Source organism: Hyaena hyaena, unplaced genomic scaffold (assembly GCF_003009895.1).
Source record: "Hyaena hyaena isolate Hyena2069 unplaced genomic scaffold, ASM300989v1 scaffold_29, whole genome shotgun sequence".
In the NCBI taxonomy this organism is placed as follows: Eukaryota; Metazoa; Chordata; class Mammalia; order Carnivora; family Hyaenidae; genus Hyaena; species Hyaena hyaena.
This window is the reverse complement of record NW_024080661.1, coordinates 4,468,769-4,487,436: the sequence shown is the minus strand read 5'-3', so window position 1 is coordinate 4,487,436 and position 18,668 is coordinate 4,468,769. Positions and strand designations below refer to the sequence as shown.

Below are 18,668 nucleotides of genomic sequence, written 5' to 3'. Positions count from 1 at the left end.
TCCTAAGCATCTAATCACGTGTCCCCTTCTGACTGCACTCAGGAGGGCTCACCGGCAACCACGGCGCCCCCCACCGCCCGCCGTCTACACAGGACAGAGCTGAAACACACGTGCATGTGACTGGCTTACGTCCAGGGTAGTAGAAACCCTGGCACAGGATCCCCTCGCCCGGCATTCCGCAATGGCACCTTCCTGTCCCCGCCCACGTTCCCACACGACATCCCACACATATCCCACTGCTCCCACGTGCCACAGGCTTCCTGAAACCCAGGCCCCCGGCTTCGGCTGCCGTGCGTCTGCCTCCGGAGGAGGGCCCGCCACCCCTGTCTGACGGGGGGTGGGGGGGACGCCCACAGGCAGCGAGTGTCTCACTTCCCCTGTGACGCTGGGTGTTCCTCCCACCAGACTAGCAACCCCCTGAGAACTTCCTGCTCCGGGCCCCCGGTCTCCCTGTGAGGAGGGAATGAAACTCCGAGTCTCCTTAGCGGAGGCGGCGGGGGGTGTGGGGTGGGGGGGTGGGGGGGAGGGGGCGCCATGCCGGCCACAGTCACACACCATTGCCCCTCTGGGCCTCACAGTGTAGCGTGTGGACCTCAGAGTCAGATGGCCCTGAGTTCACCCTTCACCAATAGCACAACCTTGAGCAAGTCAAGTACCCTCTCCCAGCCTTCTTTTTCTCATCAGTAAAATGGGGACGACAAGAAAGCGTATCATCTAAACCGTTGAGAGGATCCAATGGGATTCTGCCCGCAGGGCATGTGATAGCCACTTAGCAATCCATCGGCAACGCTGTCCTCAAAGAGCAGGGCAGATAGCAGCAGGTGCTCACTGCATGATCGTGATCGTTCTTGTTCCCATTACAACGTAGGAATTCAGATTCCCCTTTTAGCGGATGAGACAATTAGGGCTCCAAGAAGCAAGGGGACTGAATGCCTGAAGGTCCCAAAGCCTCAAGCAGCAGAACTGGAATCAGAGGCTGGTCCTTGGGACACCAGGCCCCCAACCCCCTCTGGGACACCGCCTGGCCCCCAGGCAAGGGTACCAACATGCCCCCACCCGGAGCTCTCACCTGTGCTCTGTGTCTCTAGCAGCTTGTGCATGGAGCTGTAGGGCCCGGGAGGGATGTTGAGGCTGGTGAGGGTGGGGGGTCCGGAGGTGGGGGCCACCTCCACCAGCGCTTTCTCCTTCAGCATCTCTGGTGGAGGGCTGGTGTGCACAGTGGGGTACACCTTCCCGCTGCCCACAGTCCTGCCCGACGCCTCGGACGGTGATCTGGGAGGGGGTGCCTGACAGTGGACCGGCTCCAGGTGGCAGTCAGCGTGGTAGAAGCTGTGTACAGACTCCGCACCCCCAGGGGGGCCCCCGGAGAGGGCGGGTGTTGAGGGCGGCGGCAGCATGAGCCGGCGGGCCCCGTTGGCATCCCTGTCCTGGATCTCCGGGCTGGCCCGGGGGGCCCTCAGCGTCCCGTTGCCCAGGTGGTAGTGGTGGTGATGGTGGTGGTGGTGGTGCACGAGGTGGTGGACAGATGGACGGCGGTGGGAGCGAGAGCAGCTGCCGCCAGGCTGGGGCTCCTGGCCTCCACGTGGCACCGGGCTGCTCAGCAGCCCGGCCCGCACACCCGCCGCCCGGGACACCTGGGCCAGCCTGCGGGCTGCTTTACGAAGGATGTATACCAGGTACTTGAGCAGCTCCTCGTAGCAGCTGCCTGGCTCCGAGAAGCTGGCCAGGGTGCTGGCATTGGACAGGAAGCGCACGCGCTGCTCCCGCATCAGCTGGCTTTCCCGCTGCTTGGTCTCTGAGAACTGCGTGGCGATCACCACCAGGCACAGGTTGATCATGAAGAAGGAGCCCACCTGTTGGGGTGGGGACAGGAAGAGGAGAGGTCCTGAAGAAAAGAAGACCATGCCAGTCACTGCAGACCTGGCGCTTCCTGTCAGTGATCGTCCATCTCCTTCTGTTCCCACAATGGTCTCAAGAGGTGACACTTTTCTAAGCTCCACTGGACAGGTGAGAAAACAGGCTCAGAGAGGTCAAGGCATTTGCCCAAGATCATTCCGCTAATGCACAGCAAAGCTGAGACTTGACCCAAGCTCTATGGAATTCCAAGATTATTGATCACGTTATTGATCACGATGGCATCCTGCAAGGATAACTCCCCCCCCCATCCTAAACATGTTCATCCGTGGAGATTCTGAGCAACCCTCCCCAGTTCCCATTAGGAGCAGAGATGACTATAGAAATGAAAGCGATCATGGAAACATGGGGTTTTCACACTGCATTGAGCCTTTGAGATCTTGGCAAAAACACACTGCTCCTGAGACTCCTATTTGTAATCCCAAGTCTAACTGCATGCCCTTGACCTTGAATGAGACCCTTCACCATGGGGCCTCGCTATCTTCATGATCATTGGCCTTGCCTGTATCTTATTCACCCTGTGCCTCTCCCCTCCCTCAGCCAGGTAATGGACTGAACCCTGAGCCCTGCAGACTAGCCAAGCTGCCAGTCTTGACTAGCCCACGCTCCCTCGTCCCCGTCTCCATGCCTCAGTTTCTCCAGGACTCCAGGATGGCATTGCTGGGACAACAATCCAGAATGAAGGAAATGAATATTTATGGTGACAAGGCAGATTTTTTTTTTCTAGATTGTGTCCTAGTAATTATGATAATTAGCTTCACTAGTATGATTCCAGAGAGCTGTTTGGAAGATTCTTCCCAGAGTGTGTGGGTGGAAACTAGGCCCCTTACCTCCCTGTCTGCTTCCGTCCCCTCCCCCAAGCCCAGGGAGAGCAGCATAGTGAAAAGCCCCCGCTTCCCAGAGGTGCTGGCCTCACTCCGCAGGTGATGGTGGGGGGCGGGAACAGTCCCCAGGCGTGGCCTCCACAGTGGCCTCCACAGTCAGGGGCGGAAGGATGGCCTGGAGGCTTTGCTTTTTCTCAGAGCTTCTGCCTCTCACCCAGAGCTGCCTTATTCTGTCTCCACCTCTCTCTGGAGATTGTCCTAAATCCTGAGTAGATCTTAATCTCTGTCTTCATCTCATGCTCTCAATATCTGCCCCTCTCTCTGGCTCTGTCATTGGCCTCTTGGTGACACGGAGAAGGGCTAGACTTGGAGTCCATAGCCTGGGGTTGAGTGCTCGGCCCCACCACTTAGCCCAGTGACCAGGCCCTCCGAGGCTCAGAGTTCTCATTTAGGAGGTGGGACCACACCCCCTCCAATCCATCCCCCGCCCCCACCAAGGGCACCATGAGGATTAAGCACGCAGCAGATGTCACAGCACACATCAGCAGCAACGTCCGCCCAGCGAGATTAATCCACGGCCCCCCGCAAAGCCCATGACGGGGACAGACAAATGAGGAAACATGGGTTTCCTCTCTATAAAATGGAGAAGCTAATAGGATCGTGGTGGGGATTCGACGCACCAGCACAGAAAAAGTGCTTAGAGCAGGACTGGCGCATAGCAAGTGCTCAATAAATATTCACTGTAAGTACTAGCAGCCCAATTATTAACTATGAATGGGAGTGATTAAAACTATTAAATATTGCTACTTTTGCCTCTGTCTTCTGCCCTCGGGAAGCCTTGGAATGTATGAGCTGGAAGGAACGAGAGGTCAGGCCTTGTTTCTCAACACTGAAGGATGGGGTTGGGGGCTGGTGCTGTCCTGTGTTTTCAGGATGTTTACTAGCTCTCCCCAGCCCCCCAACAAAATGCCAGTAGTGCTCCCCCAGGCCCCATAGGAAAACAGGACCACCCTTTGCCATTTCCAAACACTCCCTGAGAGGGGTGATACCAGCTTGGGTTGAGAATCGCCCGTTTTACTAAGGCCTAGGGCGGGGCTGGAGGCCTTGTGGGGAATGACTTGCCCAAAGTTACAAGTGGTAGTAAGCGATAGAACCAAGCCTTGACCTTGGATTTCCTCCGGACTCCTCATGACAGGTGCCCTCTCTGCCTGCCTCTCTATGGGACCCGCCCTGAGGGCTAGAACTTCAGACCCAGCAAGGCTTCCCCTCTCTGGGTGCCCCACCCTGTGTCCCCAGGACCCCCCATTCCCCCAGAGGCCCAAGGAATCACTCACGATGATGAGGAGGATGAAGTAGATGAAGTTGTAGAAGGAATGAGCATCCATCACGAAGTACATGATGTCGACCCAGCCCTCCAGCGTGATGACCTGGGGAGGGCGCAGAGGGACAGGCTGATTTGGAACCCCTTCCCCAAAGCCACCTAAGGCCTCCTCAGCGGCTCTGACCGTAGCCCAGCCCTGAGGACGGCCGCTCGGAGGCCAGACTGCATCCTGGCAGGTGAGTTCTGAGGACCCTCCCAGTGCCCAGGCCACCCACCTGGAAGATGGCAATCCAGGCGTAGCCGATGTTGTCGAAGTTGATGGCGCCCTTGAAGGGGTTGTGCTCCCCTGCGGAGCAGTTGGTGTAGTACTGGTTCCAGTTGACACAGGTGGTGTTGCTAGAGCTGTTGTAGGCCTCGTAGTCCAGGCCGCAGGGCGGGCCGCCACCGCCCTCCCCGCGCAGCGTGGGCACGCTCCTGCACGAGCGCATGCCATTCTCCCGCGGCTGGGAGCAGATGAAGGGGTTCTCGTCCTCATTCTCCGTCTGGTAGTAGCGCTCCAGGTCCACGCTCAGGGGGCTGCGGAGGGGACAGGGAGGAGCTGGGGGCGGGGGGGTCTCCAGGGAGGGGGCCCAGGAAGGACGAGCCGCGTGAGCGCACGGAGACCTGCAGGGTGAGCGGGGCAGGGACCAGAGCCAGGCACACACTAGGCAGGGGCAGGGATCTGTGGGTGTGGCCTGGCAGGGGCCCCAGGAGTGTGTGGACTGAGTGTGAAATTCCGGAGTCGGGACGATGGAAGGTCACGTCCTAGACAGCTGCACGTGAGGCTCCCTGCAGAGCTTGTGGGGCTCCCCATGCCCGTGCTGAACCCCAGATGGATGAAATCAGAATCTGGGGGCGGTGGGGGGGATCCAGGTCTCCGTGACTTTTGCAAAACCACACATGCCACCATCGTGAGGACAGAAACGTCAACAGCAACAGGGACTGAGGAGGCCCCAGCCCCACGGCCACTCCCAGGCCACGCCCACCCTGGGCAACACTCACAGGCTGAAATTCTCCGGCAGGAAACATCGGTTCCGAAGGAGCCCTGCCCACAGCTGGACGCCAACGATGCCGAAGATGAAGAAGACGAAGAAGCAGAGCAGCAGGACGTTGCCCAGCATGGGCAGCGTGTCCAGCAGCAGCGTGACAAGGATGCGCATGCCTGTGGGGGCAGAAGCCACGCTGGGGGGGCCAGGCTGGCTGCCGAGGGCCCGGCAGCACTCCCAGAGGAGGCCCATCGGGGCTTCCAGGGCATAGACGCCCGGCTCAAGCTGGAGGGGAGACCAACAGACACCTCTAACTCCAAGGGCAGCCCCGGCAGCCCCTGCCCACCACCCCTCCTGGCCCGTCCATGTTAATCAGGGCACAGTACCACCAAGGACAACACATGGTGATCAAGGTTTCCAGAGCTTTCTCCTGCACCACAGCCCACCTAACTCCCCCCATCATCTCAGCTTACAGATGGGGATTGAGGGTGCCCGGAGGCCCAGAGCTGCCCGGTTTTCTCTCCCCAGATCCTACCCCCAACACACACACACACACACACACACACACACACACACACCCCTCCTACTTCCTTCTATCACCCAACACAGTCACCTGACCTTTGTAAGTTATCACCACTGTAGTCCCTGGGGAAACTGAGGCAGGGAACTCCAAGAGGGACCTCAGCTGACAGGCTATCACTCTGAGAGCCAGCCCCTCAGTAGGGGTCCAGATGCCCTGAGCTTCACCATGGTTCTGAGCCCCCTGCCCTGAGTCCATTCTCTGCTTGATACAGGTCCCCACATCGGGACGTGAGGAGACACAAGGCCATCTTTTTGAGTGGCCGTCAGTTAACGAGTCCCTCTGCAGGGAAAGCCACCACAGCTTTCCCAGCAGGCCCAGTTGGAGATACTGCCCTCCCTCCCTGTTCCAAGTCCAGGACCCAGTCACCCCACATGGTCTGAGGCCAGCCCCAAGCCAACAGATAACCCTTGTTAAGCACACAGACCTCTGATGACCAATTTTGACCCGCAAAGTGCCACTCATGGCCCCCTGCCCCTCCAGGGAAAAAGCTTCTAAGCAGCATCTAATTACCCCTCTTGGCGACTGCAGCCGCCCTGGCCCTGCCTGGCCCTTCCAGCTCAGCCTTCTCTCTCAGTCCCTCACCCCCTCCTCCAGCCCCATCCTCCCTCGGCTCCTCTGTGCTCCAACTGAGATCAATTCCTCAGGGTTTGCATTAAGGGAATTACACTGGTGGTTAGACAGAGGCCTATAAATCTGGCAGCCATCACCTGGGGTGGGAGTGGAGGCGATAGCATGCCCCTTGTCTGGAGCTCCTGTTAACACCAACACCCTACACGCTGAGCAGCTCTGCCCACCCAAAGGCAGCCGCATCTCATACACACGCACACACACGCACACAGCACGGGGGCTGCTGCTCCATCAGGCGCAGAACCCCGAAACACACCCCTACCCCTCATTTCTGGAACTGCAGTGGAGACCATTTGCAGCTTGTGTAGGTTGGGGAGTTGCAAAGGGGGCCTGAGCAGGGAGGGGGGGCCGGATGGAGGGGGAGCCAGGGCTGCCAAAGGTTCGCTGGCTCGCGAAACCAATGCGGTTTAATTTAGATAATGGTCCCGGCAGTCAGTTGCGGCAGCGGGTTGGAAGGGGGTGGGAAGGAGGAAGGGGACACAGGCGGAGCAGGAGACATGGAGTGGCCTTGTGTTGAGAGAAGTCATGCTCAGTGTGGCCAGGGCGGGCTCGCCAACGAGAACCAGACTGCCGGAGAGGCGGTTCTGGCTGGAAAAGGCCATTATGCGTTTGCACCCACTCCTCCTGGCCTACCGGCGTCTCCACCCGGTTCCTACCCTCCACCGCTCTTTCCACCGGACGGAGTGGTCTTTTAGCTGAAGGGAGGGGGCCCTCTGAGACATTTCTGAGACTCTGACCCTAAATCAGGCTAAAATAAGGGAGAGGGTCTTTCCGGCTAACTCTCCCAGTGCCACAGCCAGGTGTGGGGGCTCCGTTTGGCTCCAGGGGCCCCGGCTCCCCACCAAGCCCTTCTCTGATGAGGTCAGCCTCAGAATGCCAGGCCCCGATAAGCCCTATGAGTGGTCAGGAGGTAGGGGTGGGGTCTGGGATCTCCATATTCCGTCCAGGGGTTGAAGGCCAAGGGGTCACTCACTGGGCACCCGGTTAATGGCCCTGAGGGGTCGCAGCACACGGACTGTCCTGACAGCTGAGAAGCTGACGTTCTGCAGGTCCAGCGAATACTCCAGCATCCTGCAGGGAGGGGCCCAAAGGGAGGCCCTTTGAGTCTGAGGCCGCCGTGGGGGTCAAAAGAGGTCAATGAGGAATCCTGCTGCATGGGCCCCCGCACAGTCTCTGACCCTTCCCTGCCTCCACCAAGGGGCCCTGAAGAGCCCGCTGTCTGCAAGGCCACCCCCAAGCCAAGGACAGCTCCCCATCAGAGAACGAACAGGGAGGGTTCGGATGCAAGGGCCATGGAATTCAGAAGTACGGGCTAGAGCATTACAGGCAGAACAGCCTGGAACCCTCAGTGGACAGCCAGGGAGAAAGCCTCGCTGTATGTGGGCTGGGCAGGGGGCAGGGCCGGGGCCTAGAACCCCGGCCCTGGGGTGGGGACTGATCTGGTCATTGCTCCTGCACCAGCAGCCCAGGCCCTCACCCTGCAATGACGATGAAGAAGTCAAGGCGGTTCCAAGTGTCTCCCAGGTAACACTTTTTCCCGAAGATGCCCAAGGCCACCATCTTCACCACCATCTCCACGGCGAAGAAGGCAAAGATGAAGTCGTCAAAGGCCTGATGTGGGGACAAGAGGCTTTGGAAACTGAGAGGGGGGAGGGGGAACACCCCCCCCACACACACACACTCCCACGCTAAGGGGGTCAGGGCCTCTCACAGCAAAAGTGACAGTGTTGTTCAGATCAGGAGCTGCCCCCTCCCCCCACCACACACACGCACGCGCGCATGCACTCACCTGCAGGATCCGGCAGCGCTGCGAGTCGCAGGCGATGTCCTCACATGGCCGGAACATGCCCAGGGTCACACAGTTGAGAAGAATGACCAACATGCTGATGCGCTCAAACCAGGTACCCAGGCCGTCAAGGAAACAGCTGGCGGGGCTGGAGCCGAGCCTGTGCCCCGTGCCCCCACGCCCGCCCACGCGCCTCCCGCTCCCTGTCCTCCCACCTCTAACCTGAGTCAGAGCCGGGTATAAAAGGAGGGCCCCGGCTCACTTGTCTGACCGACCCCCGGCTAGGGCCCACCTTGGTCATCACCTCTCCGGACCCAGATTCCTCAGCAGTGAGGGAGGAAAAGCCACAAATACCCTGACTATTTGCACAAGCCATCCGGGGGATAAAATCGATCGTGCTTATGGAAATGCCAGACACCGAGAGTGTGCTGCTGAATCTGAATCCTATTCTCCCTACCTCGCAGGGAAGATGTGAGAAGCAAATGAGATAATGCATGTGAATGTGTTCGGATTATGCCTGCCTCACAGTTTACCAAGCACCTTCATGCCGTGCCACATCCGAGGCTCACAACAGCCCCGTGGCGTGTTGGGGGCAGATCGTCTTCTTCCCCAGAACCCAAGCACACGGAAGCCCAGGGAGCCAAAGTCATGTGCTAAAGGTCACGGGAAGAGCCAGGATGAGACTGGGATGTCCAAGGCCCGGATCTGGGATAGTTGTTTCCATAGTTGCCCAGGCCCATGGGGGAGGGGCTGTCAGGACCATCCGGGCACCAGACAGACAGGCAGAGCTAAACAACACGCTTCTCCACCCCAGCACAGCATCCTCGGCCTCCCAGAGCCCTCGACGGCCTCCAAACACACTCACGCATTTAAACCCTGAGCACCCACTCCACATCGAGCCCTGTGCTAGACCTGTCTGCACGCACAGGCCCTGAGTCTTTTCCATGTAGTGGGTTTTATTAAGGGGCTCACTTCTAGCCCATCAGCGGGAGAATGTACAAAGTGGCTTCTGGGCCTTAGAAGGTTCTGGACACCGGACTGCCAGCTAAGTGACCCAGCAACCGATTCTGCCCAAAGAAGATGGGGGGGGGGGGAGGAGAACAAAGAGGCTAGAAAAGAGCAGAGAGTGGAGACTGGGCAAGGGAGGGGGCTCGGGGATGGAGGTGGGGAGGGCCTCATGGTGGCCCACGGCATGAGCCACGAAGCCAGACTGTGGGGCACAGAGGGCCTAGAGCAAACGGAATCTTCCTGTCAGAACCCACTTCTGGAGTGAGAAGGCTCTGTCAGGGAACCCCAGGGCTTTCCTCCCAGCTGGTCCCAGCCACCCCCCCATCTCTGTCTTGAACCTCAGGCCACCCCAGTCTGCAACAGCCAGCAGTGCCCTCAGTCCCCTCCCAGTCCTCCTCCGCCACCCAGGCCCTTTGCCGCCACATCTTTCCCACTGACAGGCACCCAAATGGGCCGAGGCACTACAGTTTCCCCTGCCTCCACCTCCTCCTCACAAGAACGAGAGTAAAAAAAAAAAAAATAGTTCTAGGTTTTTGGGGTAAGTAGATGGAAGAGGTAAATAAAAAGAGTGCTCTGTATCCATGGAGCTGTTTTCCAGAGTGAAGCCTGAGCCCAGTGGATCTCTCCCCAGAATGGGGGTCAGCCAGGGGTCACCTTGGAAAAAGGAGGGTAGGGAGGGAGCTCTCTTGGGGTGATTATCTGGAAAGAGAAGGACTCGATTACCCTCAAGAACCGGTCTGCTCTCCCCAGGCTAGCCCCCTCCTCTCCTCTGCAGGGAAGGGACCCATGTGAGCAGCTGCCGCTACAAGGGGGAACGCAGGCAGTTCTGGGGGGAAGAGCACCTGGGACACCTGCTTGGGCCCCTCTAATGGCAGTGACTCCGCTGTATGCCGACTGTGCCCCGGTGTCACCTCCCTTGCCGAGGCAGGGACACTCTGATACATCTTTACATCCCCTACAAAGCTTACAGTAGTGCCTGACCTGTAGCAGATGATCAATGCATCGGGGAAATGAATGAACAAATGAATGAGTGAATGAATGAATCGATCAATCAATCAATTTCCCTGCTTAGAAGCCAGATGTATCTCCCCATTCATGTTTTCCTGCCTCAACAGTGATAAATTGATAACTGGGGTGGGGGGGGGGAGAGGAGAGGACAGAAGTGACACCACAGAGGAGCTAGGACTCTTGTCGCCACCTTACACATGCTCCCACCGGGGCCTCTTATAGCTGGATTCTGCCTCCAAGTAGCCCCAGCCCCAGCTCCAGCGCTTAACCACGGAAACCCCCTGGCAATTCAGCTTTACTCCCAGGTACATCTAGTCTGCTCTCTACCTTTCCCCTTTCCCTACAGGTACACGTACACGGACGGGGAAGACACCAAGGCACAGGGAAATTTGGGACAGTCTGAACCAAGAAATAATTGATGCGGATGGGGGTCTCTCATCCTTCTTAGGGTAAGGCTCGTTTCCTTGGGAACATGGCCTTATGTCACTGTGTGATGTTCTTCCGTTGCCATAACGACAGGACGTGTCACCAGGTGGTGTGGATTTGTTGCTATGGCAATCAGAGGGACCCCCCCCCCACACACACATGAACTCCCCTTAACCAGACTGCTGTCTCGTCCTCACGCAGGGAAGGGAAAGCAGGAGACCCACAGGTTATCAGGTTGGGGGGAGACCATGTGACAAATCCCCATGGCAACCGAGGGAACGGGGGACACTGGTTGCCATAGTGACTATGAGAGACCTGTGCGGTCACATGTCTACTGTTGCTATGGTGACTGTCCGGGCTGGAGTGGATCCCAAAGGGGGAGGTGGGTAGGAGAGGGGAGGCTCTTTCTTCTCCCCACAACCCACCATCAAAAGCAGAGAAAAAGGAAATGGCAGGGCGAGGAAACACACTTCCATTCCCTCCTCCTCTGTCCCTTCAGGAGAGAGAACTGGAGCATGTTATCTGTCCAACTGAGTCCTCTCCGTGGGGCTTTATCTAGAGCCCTTGCCTAGCCTGGCAGCTGTAGGGGAGAGGGGGCAGAGGAGGGGGGAGGAGGGCAGGGGCACCTCCAGGGGCACAGGGGCTTGGGGGTGACTGAGAAGGCAAGCAGGCCCTCCCAGCTGCCCCGCTTCCCAACTGGAGCCTGGAAATCTGAGGCTGCGGAGCGCTGAGGAGGAGACGGGCCTGGCCCCAGGAAGCCTGGCCTCCCAGTATGAGTTGGGAATATGGGACCCTAGTCTGGTCCACCCTATGAGAGGCTGGCATCTAGGGGGTTCAGCATTCCCTGGGGAGGAGGGTGGGCTATGGGGGTCCAGCAGCATGGCTGGCACTGGGCAGGTGGAAAGGGGGATTCCCCCAGCCAAGCCCCCACTCCCCCAGCCCCGTTCCCCAGTGGTCTCCTCTGCTCTAGCCTGTGGGCGTGTGGGAGAGAGGTTTCCAGCTGAACTGAAAACCGAAGCCCGAAGAAAGGCAGCCAGCCCCACCCAGAGACAGAGACGTGAGACCCAGAGACACAAGAGAGCCGGCCTGTTGGAATCTTTGGAAGGGGAAATAGGCCAGAAATCTGATTCAAACGTCTGTGACTGTGTGTGTGTGCGCGCGCGCACACACACACACACACACACACGTGTGAGTAGTTGTGTCTGTCGCCACCCTGGCTGAGGCAGGCAGGGCGGGGTGAGGGCTGGGGCGGGAGCAGACGAGGGGTGAGGGGGGGCTGAGTGGTGGGGGCAATCCCAGGAAGGGCTCCAGCTGGCGCCATGGGTGACGGGGAGTCCCCCAACAGTCCCGTGGAGTAGAATGGGTGTGTGACCCAGAAGGACGGTGGACCTGGAGCAGAAGGAGCATAGGCCATGCTCTGCCCTCCCCAGGCCTGTCCAATTCCCCAGCCTCCACCTTCCTACCCAGACCCCCCACCCCCACCCCCACCCCGGAGAGTCTGGAGTTTTAAAATGAGGAGAGGGACTTGGTGAGGAGACAGGAAGAACGCCCCCTCCCATTTCCTCTGGGGACCAAAATGGAGATTTCTCCCGAGGTAAGCGACACAGGCAGACTCGAGGCACTGGGACAGCGGCGAGGAAAACTCGAGAAATTCCCGGTGCCCCCTCCCCTCCGGACGCACACACTCAGACGCGCACACACAGTGACGCAGTGGCACACTCACTCACACTCACTTCTGGAAGCCATTAGGGCTCCAGCCTTTCGGGCCTCCCCCTTCTCCTCCCCCTACTCCTGGCAGGCTCCCTTCTCCCCCTCTGGCCCCCCTCCCGCTCCCCCCCTCGGCATCCCAAATGCCAGCCTGTGATTTCCAAATGAGAAAAAGCTGTGCTGGGCTCTGAGCTTGGAGTAACTCCTACACAAACTTCCAGATGTGACACAACAGCCGGAGAGGGAACGCTCAGGACCTCCTTCCCGGGAGGGGCCACACGCTCCCTCACACTTCTAGAAACACACGCTGGAAAGTCCAACACGCTCCCCTATAACCAGGGAGGAGGGGGCCCTTCCGACGTGAGTACCCCTGGTCTACCCAATACCAGCACATGCACTTCTGAGCCTCTCTTCCTTTTTGCTGCCCTCCCCTCCCCCCAACACACACACACACACACACACACACACACACACACACACAACTTCCTACCTGGGTCTACATCTCCTCTCTAGGAAACCTGGTGTCTTAAAGAGACTAAAAGAGGAGGGGCTACGAAAAATGCCAACAAAAGTGGAACTCGCTTCAGACAGTGGGGGAGGTGTCCCTCAGCCTCAGAGGTGCAGAAAGAACCTTGTGGAGCCAAGGGAAGCTGCACTGATACCAGAGAGAGAAGGGAAAGACTGAGGTCCAAGAGTCAGCCCAGAGCCCTCCTGGCAATGACCATACAGGTTTCCCTCAGCACTCAGGTGTGACAGGGTCGGGGGGGGCACAGCTCAGGCGGCTCCCTTGCCAAGAAACTGTTCTCAGCCCATCCTCAGCCAACCCAGGCTCAGCGACTTGTCTAGACCTGGTGATGCCAGTGCCTCACACCGCAGACTCCCACCACCCCAGACGTAGGCCGGCTCCTCCGCTCCCAAGATGAGCCCTGGGATCCCACCTCTCTTTCCTCATTCCAGCTCTCTCCCCCTGCTCCCTCCCAGAGCCCCTCTGGGAAGGAATCTGCACCCAGACCGTCCACTAGCACCCAGCAGTAGGGCAGGTGGGGAGATGCTGGCCCAGTGGTCTGGTTGTTTTAGAGGGAGAGAGAGAGGGGAGAGAAGATCTCACACTCTCTCTTGGACCCCTGAAGGGAAGGGAATGGTGCCTTCATCCCCCCCCCCCACCCCATTCATGGAGAGGGCAGGTGGCTAGGGGTCAAGGGGACGGATGCGCAGAGCCCGCCCTCTTAGAGGTATTTGTTCCCCAGGTTCCTCTCTGCCATGGAGAAAGGGGCCTCGGGGCAGGGGTGGGGAGGCCCAGGAGGAGTCACAGCCCTCTGAGACCTCCTACCTCTCTCTTTCGGCTGCAGCGCAGGGAGGAAAGAAGAAGGGGCAAGGTATGGAGAAAGGGGAGCTTCCGAAAGACCCGCGGGGTGTAGAGGATGGGGGGGGGACCCAAGCTCACATCCCTGCTTTGCGCACTAGAGGCAGTAGAACTGCAGAGTGAGGGCGGCACCAGGCTTCCCCCACACCTTCCCCAAAGCAGAGTCCCGGCCGGGCTCTCAGGGGTTACAAGGGAAACCTGAGTCCCCCACCCGAGTCTAAAAGAGCCTCGGGCTGGGAGGAAGGAGTCAGGAGAAGCTGTCAGGACCTGGGATGGCATCGCACCCCCCTCCTTTCCTTCTGGCAGCGACGGGACCCACCCGGAGCCTGGAGCCGGGCATTAGTCGACCAGCGCTTTGTGCTAGGGGCTGAGGGGGAGAGGCCGAGGGGCTGGGGGGCTGGGGTCTCCCGTGCCACCCCACACCAGGCAGAGGACAGGGGGGCAGTGCGAAACCTATCTCCCTGGAATGTGGGGCTCGCATTCCACAAACCCAGCCAAGGACCTTCTGGGGTGCTGGACCCGAGTCTTCCTTAGCCGACCAGCTCACAGCCTCTCTGTTCCCCCCAGTACTTTCTTGAAGGGCCGCATCTCCCATACCTGCTCTGCCCTCAGGCGGGAGCACTCTGGATTTGTGAAAGGGTAACTTGGACCCGCTCGATCCCATCCCCCGCTTGCCAAAAGCACTCGCCACAGTCTTTCCCCCTAGAAGAAAAAAATCTAGCACAAAACTCCCCAACCCACCCTTAAGCAGCCCTCACTGAATAAAGAAACCCGGAGAAAGGCGGCACTCCGGCCACTGGGCTCCAGCGGAAAGGGTCTCTACTCCAGCTCTGGGGGCAGACAGCTTCCCCTTCACCACATCTTGTTCTCATTCTGCGCCCCTGACATCAGCCGCCGCCGGAATCTCCTTGTTGTGCCTCCAACCCGCGGGTGGGGGTGGGGGAGTTGGGAGCCGGTCCCCGCCCCCCCCCAACATCTCCCTCTGGGTCAGTCCAAACCTCAGTCTCAAGGACCAGGTTGGGGGTGGGGATCGGACCCTAGAATCCACCTCAAACTTTGAAGCGGGGGGGGGGGGGCAGGAGGGAAACCCAGGAGATTGCAGTCCCCCTCCCCCGTCCCCGCAGCTTCCTCCCCACCCCACCCCCCCAAACTCGGAAACCAAACCCAGCTCGCTAACGGGCGGCGGGCGGAGTAGAGCTCCCAGGCTCCTGAAGCTTCCCACATCTGGAGGCTGACGACCCTCCCCTGCCCACATCTGGAGAGCATCCAGCTACAAACCAGCGGGGCACGTCTCTCTTTTCCTGGCCTGGATCCCAGCCCCCCAAGGAGGACTGAGGTGTGTGTACCGAGGTGGGGCTCGTCTGGGGTATCAGCCAAACCTGCTCGCGTCTCCGCTCCCACTCTGAAGCCCCCTCCCTCTCTTAGCAGCACCCCCCCCCTCCGCCCATCTGCCCACCTTCCAGGCTCACTTCTCCGACTCACCTGGCTTTCGGTCCCCTCCGGCGGCGCGGCCCGCCCCCCTGCGGACCCCCCAACCCGGCCGGCCGTCGTGCCCTGGAGGATATGGGTTACAGACCGTGCGGAGACACCAGCTCCGCGGGCGGCTGTCCTGGCTCAAGTAGAAGAAAACCACCGGGGCCAGCGCCGGGTACGGCAGCCCCTCCGCCTCGGAGTCCGCGCTGCCCGGGTCCTTTTCCGCCGACCCCGGCCCCGGCCGGCCCCCGGCCCCCGACAGGTCGTTGAGCCGCATGAAGCTCCGGGGCTGTCCTGACTCCTCGGTGCCCGCTCCATCCTCCTCCTCGTCCATCCTCTGGCCAGCCGGGGCCCCGGGCGGTCTCGAGAGGGGCGAGCGGCGCCCCTCAGAGGAGGTGTCCTCACGCAACCGGGGGGCCCCGGCGGGGGCGCATCTGGGGGGCTCTAGGGCGCAGGCTGAGCCCCCGGGAGGGCCAGTTCAGCCCAGCTCCCCCTGCCCGCAGGGGCATGCTGCCCGCGGGGCGCCGGGTCGCAGGGAAGCCCCGCCCGGCGCGAGTCCCGCTTCCCCAGGGCTCCTGGGGCCCCCCGGGCCAGCCGGCCGGCTCCCCCTCACTTTGTTCCGGCTTCTTCGCTTCGCGCCCAGGCTCCGGTCGCCCGATTCGGCGCTACCTTCGGCGAAGCGGCCGGGAGAGGGGGAGAGAGAAGGGGGTCGGAGAGCAGGGGGGTACGGGGGAGGGGCGCCCCCTCTTCCTGCGGCGCAGCTGGAGCAGGATCTAAGGGGTCAGCATCGTCCCGGCTCCGCGCCAGCGGCGGCGGGGGGAGGGGAAGAGGGATCTCTTTGGGGGTGGGTTTGGAGGGGGTGGGGGGCGGCTCCTTCCTCCGCCCCGCGGCGGGCTCGCGGTCCGGGAGGGGCGGGGAGACGGTGGGGGGCCGTCCCGGGCGGGGGTGGAGGCGGAGATGCCGCCGCCGCAGCCGCCGCGGTGGCTGCCGCTGCCGTAGCTGTCGCCGGCGCCACTGCCTCCTCCTCCGGCCGAGACGCGGAGCGAGCGAGCGAAAGCGGCCGCGAGGAGCCCGGCGCACACCACAGCTGGATCCCTCACTCCAACTTCAAGCCTCGGCCCCGCCTCTCCCCAGCCAGCCTCGCAGCCAATCGCTGCGCGCCGCCGGCCCCGAGCCCCGCGCCCATTGGCGGGACGCCGTGGCAGTGCGGGCGGGGGCGCCGGGGGAGAGAACCACAGCTGGAATCCGGTTCCCACCCCGAAGCCCAGGCCCGCCCCTCTCCCCTCCCCTTGCCCCTGGGTCCGCTCCCAAAGGCCACAGCCAATTAGACGGCTACCCAGACCGAACCCATTTTCCTATTGGCCGCTGGGGTCTCTGGGACTCCCCTGGAGGGAGCCCCGGGGAGTCAGAGTATTCGGCGCCGGGTCCCGGGATAGCACTGCGGGCCCCCGGGCATCCTTTGTCCAAGACCCCTGAATTGGACCACAGCCCGAGGGCGGGGCTCAGCTCTGGGCAGGCCTGGAGCAGAAGAGAGGCTGGCGGCCGGGGCTGTGGGTTGTGACCAGGGTCCCAGAGCGAAACCCTGGGTGTCCACCTGACTAATCGCCTGACCCTAGCCGAGCCTGGGAGCGGGACTGAAGGAGGAGAGGAGCGGCGTAGGATGTCCCGGGGGTGGGGGCTTCAGGCCGGAGGGGGACGGTTTTGGAGAAACAGGCGGAGCCTAAGAAAGTCAGGGGCATGCAAGGTCTAGGCGTGGTTTCCACCAACCTCCTTGTTAGACCCCTCTCCCAGGGCCACTTCTGCGACTTTGACCCTGACCTTCTAACGATAACCCGCCGACCCTGATCTCACGTCAACACTCCTGAGCTCATCCCCTCTGCCCCTAGGGATCCTTTGGAGGCCGTGGATCTCTCGCAGGGGCCTCGAGCTCGAACACGTGGCCCCAAGCTAGTCAAGCCGGTCCCAGAGCCCAGGGCCCCAAGATCCAGCTGAGGAGCAGAGAGAAGCTCCTGCGAAGGGACCTGCGGGGGCCTCGGGTGTGTGGGAGGGAGTGGAAGCAAGGAGCTGGGCTTTGCTGACTCTCGGCCTGGAAGGTCTCACCAACCCCCCGACCCCGTGTCTCAATGTCTCCCTCTCGAGTTCTAGTACGGCTTGGAAGCCGGCCTCAGGGGCTCCGCGTGGCTGCCCTCGCACGCCTCGGCTATCGGGGGCGGGTCCTCCGTGTCCGCGGCTCTCCACTCGAGCACACGCGTGTGTGCCCCGCGGGCCTCGCCCCGCCCCACCTTCGCGAGTCCCCCCCCCTTCCCCGCCTCAGTCAGCTCCTGCTCCCTCTCACCGCCAGCGTCGCCCCAAAAGGCTGTAGGTAGGTGACGGGGGGGGGGGGGGACAGAGCGCCGCGGGAGCGCCGGAGCGACGGTGGGGCGGGGAGGGGTCGAGAATTAGACGTCTGGAAGCACTTCCCCACCTCTGGGAAGGTGTACGCAGCAGCGGGACCAACACGGCAGTCAGTGCTGGGTCCCGAGACTTCGGGGCGCTGACGCCGCTGCGGAGAGGCAGAGGCGGGGACCGGATGACCTCCGGTCCCCGCTCCCCGACTCCCAAGGCTGAGCCACTAGAACGGGCACCCCCCCACCCACCTACCCCGCGCGCCTCCCGCCGCCCCGGGGTGGGTATCTCGGCTCCCTCGAGGGCGGGCTGCAGGGAGTGCAGGGGGGAGGGCCAAGGGGCCGCAGCCTCCCGGGTTGCCCTTTCGCCAAATCCGGGCACCGAGTTGTGTAAATGAGGCCGAGCTCATTTGCATTGCATGCTAATGAGCAGATCCCTTAAGTGTCTTTCCCTCCTGGCGGGAGTCTCTGCTCTCATTCCGCGTGTGCCGCGCCAGGCTTGAACTCTCAGCGGTCTTCTGGGAAGAGGGGCCTATTTATGGTTCACTCCACGTGTCTGACACCTTCATCCCTCCCGCAGGTCCGCAGTCTGCCGGGTTGGCCTGCCCTTCCCCCACAGCGTCTAGAAGCCCCAGGGCTGGCACCAGGAGGTAGGGACTTTATTCATCCCCTCTTTGCAGAGGGTACAAAGAACCCAGAGAGGCTTGCCCAGCCCAAAGGTCAAGCTTCCTGGCCGTCAGCAGGCCCCACACCTCCAGCCATCATCCACGCCACCCCTGTCTCTGGGCTGAGCTCTGTTCTAGAACATACCCAGAAAGGAGACACGGGGTGTGGGCAGACACACATTTACCTCCCTGGCCTTGGGACCTGGGGTGACCTGCCCCCTAATGCATCCTGATCGCTGAGTGGGGGCACCAGTGGACTCTGCCTCAGATGCTCTCTTAGCCTGAGTGGGTAAGAGGAGAAGGGAGGCAGGACCTATAGAGAAGGCAAAAAAAAAAAAAAGGGGGGGGGTGAAACTATCTTTAACTCCCACCTCCCAAGTCATCACTTCCTCAGAATGGCCTTTTTCAGCAAGTATTGCAGTGCTTACTAGGGGCCAAGGTGCTGAGGACACAGTACAAAGCCAGACGAGAATCTGGAACCTCAAAGGCTTCACCCAGACTTGGATTATAGGTGTATGTTTGTAGTAATGAAACGATTGTGTCCCCTGTAGGCT

At 60.9% G+C, this 18,668-nt stretch overlaps 1 protein-coding gene across 28 annotated transcripts in view; it reads right to left on the bottom strand.

Moving 5' to 3' along the window:
- Window positions 1-15,399, bottom strand: part of CACNA1G (calcium voltage-gated channel subunit alpha1 G) — a 61,474-nt gene extending 46,075 nt beyond the window's left edge. For all 28 annotated transcript variants that reach the window (XM_039227839.1, XM_039227830.1, XM_039227834.1 and 25 more), the window contains exons 1-8: window positions 15,158-15,399; window positions 8,084-8,195; window positions 7,772-7,905; window positions 7,268-7,365; window positions 5,101-5,260; window positions 4,335-4,635; window positions 4,073-4,165; window positions 1,070-1,853 (exon numbers count right to left, since the gene is read on the bottom strand). In XM_039227839.1, the coding sequence (XP_039083770.1) occupies window positions 1,070-1,853; window positions 4,073-4,165; window positions 4,335-4,635; window positions 5,101-5,260; window positions 7,268-7,365; window positions 7,772-7,905; window positions 8,084-8,195; window positions 15,158-15,399 (1,924 nt within the window). The remainder of the gene's footprint in view (window positions 1-1,069; window positions 1,854-4,072; window positions 4,166-4,334; window positions 4,636-5,100; window positions 5,261-7,267; window positions 7,366-7,771; window positions 7,906-8,083; window positions 8,196-15,157) is intronic.
- Between the last annotated feature and the right edge of the window lie 3,269 nt (window positions 15,400-18,668).